The sequence below is a fragment of the Culex pipiens genome, chromosome 2 (assembly GCF_016801865.2).
Source record: "Culex pipiens pallens isolate TS chromosome 2, TS_CPP_V2, whole genome shotgun sequence".
In the NCBI taxonomy this organism is placed as follows: Eukaryota; Metazoa; Arthropoda; class Insecta; order Diptera; family Culicidae; genus Culex; species Culex pipiens.
Window position 1 is genome coordinate 12,233,685 of NC_068938.1, and position 5,288 is coordinate 12,238,972.

At 43.2% G+C, this 5,288-nt stretch overlaps 1 protein-coding gene across 1 annotated transcript; it reads left to right on the top strand.

Annotated features, from left to right (window-relative positions):
• The first annotated feature begins 789 nt into the window (after window positions 1-789).
• Window positions 790-4,676, top strand: LOC128093091 (uncharacterized). Its single transcript, XM_052708719.1, has 2 exons — window positions 790-837; window positions 2,745-4,676. Exons 1-2 carry the CDS (start codon window positions 790-792, stop codon window positions 4,674-4,676), a joined length of 1,980 nt encoding a protein of 659 aa, XP_052564679.1.
• Window positions 4,677-5,288: the final 612 nt, after the last annotated feature.

Below are 5,288 nucleotides of genomic sequence, written 5' to 3' on the forward strand. Positions count from 1 at the left end.
CAGACAAAATCTGTTGGGAGACTGTTCTATTTCATCTTTTTTTGTCCATGTACAAAAGTTTGAATTTCTGGGCAAAAACGCTTCAGAAGGGGTGCAAAAGAGATTAACGGAAAATGTGAGTTATGGCTCGAGTTTAGATGATTTTTTTTTCACTCGAAAATTTACTGCAAAAGTTGAAGGAATGTCGCTGGCGCCAGAAAGGAGGGGGGAATGGTTGAAAGCCCACGGCCATGGTACCATGGTTATTCGTGGGAATCGAATTGTTTCAACAATGGAAGAGAGTGCGGATGTCAACTTTTTTACAAACTTTTTTTTTTGGTCGTAAAACATGATATCTCAGGGAGCGTAATGGCTGTAATATATGTGTTCTCTGATGTCGACTGTGTTAAAAAGAGGGTTTGCTGAAGGAGAAAAAATAACACAGTTTAAATGATTTTTATAATCTGAATTGAAGAGCAATTGTTCAGATGGCAATTTCGAAAAAAAAATCTTCAAATCATTTAGAACGTCCTAACTTTAATCTTAACCCTTAAAACGAACACTATTTTTTATTCCAATTAGACAGTTGAGGAAGCAACAAAAATTCCTACCAGCATTTTACGATACTTTCGACAAACATTTGGGCTCCTTACACAATCCCACTTCATACAGCAGATAAGTACCGCTTTCTCAATTTCCTCCATCCGTCGATAATTTCGGGCTGAGCCCAATCCCAAACATTGTGTTCGGACAACTTTTCAAGCCCCTCTTGGGGCGATAAAAATCTCCGGTCGACCTTCAAGTTCCCCGATGGCCGCTTGCGGTATCAACCATTCTTCACCGATCTCACTCTTACAGGTGAGTTCAGGTGAGAAAAGCAGCATATTGGCGCCTTCGGATAGATTCACCTTCCTGCACTCTCGAGTAGGAGCACACACCACACCTACCGTTTATCCGACGCCAGCCCGTAAAATGTTTATCATTACCGTTTACTTCATCGGAACACCGCTGGGACCAGAAAAGCCAGAATGGCGACGGCGGTGATGACGACGATGGCATGACCGTTTCCACGGTGCGGCTCGACACCGTTGGAGGGCACTGGGTGGCAAATTCGGAAAAAAATTACAAAATTGTCAACATTGAAAAAAATTACAAAACTGTCAAAATTGTCAAAATTGTCAAAATTGTCAAAATTGACAAAATTGTCAAAATTGTCAAAATTGTCAAAATTGTCAAAATTGTCAAAATTGTCAAAATTGTCAAAATTGTCAAAATTGTCAAAATTGTCAAAATTGTCAAAATTGTCAAAATTGTCAAAATTGTCAAAATGGTCAAAATTGTCAAAATTGTCAAAATTGTCAAAATTGTCAAAATTGTCAAAATTGTCAAAATTGTCAAAATTGTCAAAATTGTCAAAATTGTCAAAATTGTCAAAATTGTCAAAATTGGCAAAATTTTCAAAATTGTCAAAATTGTCAAAATTGTCAAAATTGTCAAAATTGTCAAAATTGTCAAAATTGTCAAAATTGTCAAAATTGTCAAAATTGTCAAAATTGTCAAAATTGTCAAAATTGTCAAAATTGTCAAAATTGTCAAAATTGTCAAAATTGTCAAAATTGTCAAAATTGTCAAAATTGTCAAAATTGTCAAAATTGTCAAAATTGTCAAAATTGTCAAAATTGTCAAAATTGTCAAAATTGTCAAAATTGTCAAAATTGTCAAAATTGTCAAAATTGTCAAAATTGTCAAAATTGTCAAAATTGTCAAAATTGTCAAAATTGTCAAAATTGTCAAAATTGTCAAAATTGTCAAAATTGTCAAAATTGTCAAAATTGTCAAAATTGTCAAAATTGTCAAAATTGTCAAAAGTTGAAAAGTTGAAAAGTTGTCAAAATTGTCAAAATTGTCAAAATTGTCAAAATTGTCAAAATTGTCAAAATTGTCAAAATTTTCAAAATTGTCAAAATTGTCAAAATTGTCAAAATTGTCAAAATTGTCAAAATTGTCAAAATTGTCAAAATTGTCAAAATTGACAAAATTGTCAAAATTTTCAAAATTGTCAAATTTGTCAATATTGTCAAAATTGTCAAAATTGTCAAAATTGTCAAAATTGTCAAAATTGTCAAAATTGTCAAAATTGTCAATGTTCGGCGAGATTTTGTTGTGACCACCTTATGTGTAAATAACCTTGATTCCGTTTTTATCGCCACCTATTTTGTACAGAGTCTTGTTATTAAACGTCAAGTTGTTGACCAGAAAACGGAGCGGAAAGACGTGTGTTTTGTGTCTCTTCCGCCAAATTTGAAACGAAGAAAATACAGTCCGCTGAATTCTGATTTATCGAGGAACATTTTGGTCCTTCATGGCCGGATTGCTGGAGCAGTGATCCGTGGTATGAAGCGACGGGTTGCCGGAGTGGGAACTCGAACATTCGCGGTCGAAGTGTCCGCGTGTGTGTGTGAAGCGCGGGGCGTAGCACCCACGCTGCTAAGAAAAAGTGATTGAACTTTGAAAGACTGTGACCGGACGGCTGGAGAGTGGTTCGGGAAGCGGCCTTTCTGAAGGAAAGCATCGGGCGGAGTGTCCGGGAGTGAAAAAGTGCGGCCGGACGACTGGAGAGTGGTCTGAAGGTGACATTTGACGGTGGAAACCGAACCGAAAACACCAGCCAAGGGTTTGTGTGTGTGTGACAGCAGTGAGCGTGTTGGAAACTTCCGGCGCGGGGCATAGCATCTAGTGGAAGAGGGGCTGTGTAATTCGAAGAGTGCCAGAAAGAAGTGTCTGAAGAAGAAGCCGGCAACGGGGGTGAGAAGGAGGAAGTGACGCCAATCTGCAAGCAGTTGCTGGAGCAGCGGAAGAAGGAAGACGCCCGCAAGATGGAGGAGCAGCTGAAAGCTCTTGTGCGTCAGCGAGATGCTGTGGAAAGGAGGTTGAAGCGGGTGCAGGCGGATTTAAAGACGAGTGCAGCGGCGCCGAACGAGAATCTGCGGAACGTGCACTTCGTGAAGCATCAGCTGAGCAACGTGGAGAGCGCTTTTGTCAAGTTCGGTGAGTACCAGGAGAAAATTTATGGAATGGCACTCGCGGTGGAAGAACAGGCGAAACATGAGAAGTGCGAGCTCGAGTTCGAGGCGCTGCGCCGCGGACTGACTGTGAAGCTCAAAGGTTTGGTTGAGGATCTAGAGAAGCCAGGGCTGAACGCAACGAACGTTCCGGCTGCTACGCCGCATTACCTTCCGCCGCTGAACGTGCCTTTGCCAAAGTTCGACGGGACGTACGAGACGTGGCTCTCGTTCAAGTCGATGTTTCAGCACGTCATGGCACGATATACGGCTGAGGCTCCGGCGATCAAGCTTTACCACCTGCGAGACTCGCTAGTCGGAAAGGCTGCCGGTGTGATTGACCAGGACATAGTCAATAACAACGACTATGAGGCGGCGTGGGCCGTTCTCGAAGAGCTGTACGGAGACAAGCGTGTGATCATCGATCGGCACATCGACGTTGTCTTCGCTTTGCCCAAGATCTCCCGCGACAACGCAGCCGAGCTCCGCAAGCTGATCGACACATGTGGGAAACACGTTGAGGGACTGAAGTCGCTGCAGCTTCCGGTCAACGGACTGGGGGAGCAGATGCTTTTGAACCTGCTGGCGTCCAGGATGGATCGGGACACGCGGAAAGCCTGGGAGGCGGAACAGAAAGTCGGAGTGCTTCCGACGTACGCAGCCACCATCACGTTCCTGAAGGAGAGATGCCGTGTCCTCGAAAGAGTGGAACCGTACGGTGAGACCAACGTCAATCCACAACGATCGGTCGCCCTGGTGGTCGCGAGCGGAGCGAAGTGTTACACTTGCAACCAGCAGCACGAGATCAAGGATTGCGAGCAGTTCAAATCGAGGAGCGTCAACGAAAGGTTCAGCCAGCTACGGAAGCATGGACTGTGCTTTAATTGCACCAAGAGGGGGCATCGCGCAGGCGAGTGCACATCAACAAACTCGTGCGAGAGGTGCAAGAAGCGGCATCACACTATGTTGCACAAGGATAGCCCGAGGAAGCCGGAGATCGTTCCGAATTCGACGGCGGCGGATGCGGCGAACCCGAAACAGCGGCGGCACTTTGGACGAGGTCCTACGTGCTGCGCTACAACGAAGAAACTGGCCATGCTGCCGACAGCCGTAGTCCAGGTATACGGTGAAAATGGCGTGCCACACCTGTGCCGGACGTTGATCGATTCCTGCTCGCAAAACCACTTTGTTACCGAAAGATTCGCCAATCTTCTGGCGGTCAATAGAAAACGCGTCAACTGTGAGGTAAGTGGTCTGAACGAAGACACGACGAGAATAAGTCACCTGGTCCGTGCGACGGTCAAGTCTCGCGTTGGCGACTACGCGGCCGACCTCGAGTTGCTGGTGGCGCCTAAGATCACTGGCGACGTGCCGGCGAAGATGATCGACGTTGCTGGGTGGAACCTGCCATCTAACGTCGAGCTTGCGGATCCCAACTTCAACCACAGCGGTCGAGTCGACATGCTCTTGGGAGCTGAGTTGTTCTGGGATTTGGTCAAGGATGGAAAGATTACACTGTCGGAGAACTTGCCCTCGCTCAGAGAGACTGAGTTTGGCTGGATCGTCGGCGGTGCGCTGCCGATTCGAACACCTGTGACGGCGAGCTCTTTCTGCGGCGTTTCAACACGAGGATAGTTGGAGATGAATTGTTGAATTGTTTCAACAATGGGGGAGGATGTTCGGCGAGATTTTGTTGTGACCACCTTATGTGTAAATAACCTTGATTCCGTTTTTATCGCCACCTATTTTGTACAGAGTCTTGTTATTAAACGTCAAGTTGTTGACCAGAAAACGGAGCGGAAAGACGTGTGTTTTGTGTCTCTTCCGCCAAATTCGAAACCGAGAAAATACAGTCCGCTGAATTCTGATTTATCGAGGAACAGTCAAAATTGTCAAAATTGTCAAAATTGTCAAAATTGTCAAAATTGTCAAAATTGTCAAAATTGTCAAAATTGTCAAAATTGTCAAAATTGTCAAAATTGTCAAAATTGTCAAAATTGTCAAAATTGTCAAAATTGTCAAAATTGTCAAAATTGTCAAAATTGTCAAAATTGTCAAAATTGTCAAAATTGTCAAAATTGTCAAAATTGTCAAAATTGTCAAAATTGTCAAAATTGTCAAAATTGTCAAAATTGTCAAAATTGTCAAAATTGTCAAAATTGTCAAAATTGTCAAAATTGTCAAAATTGTCAAAATTGTCAAAATTGTCAAAATTGTCAAAATTGTCAAAATTGTCAAAATTGTCAA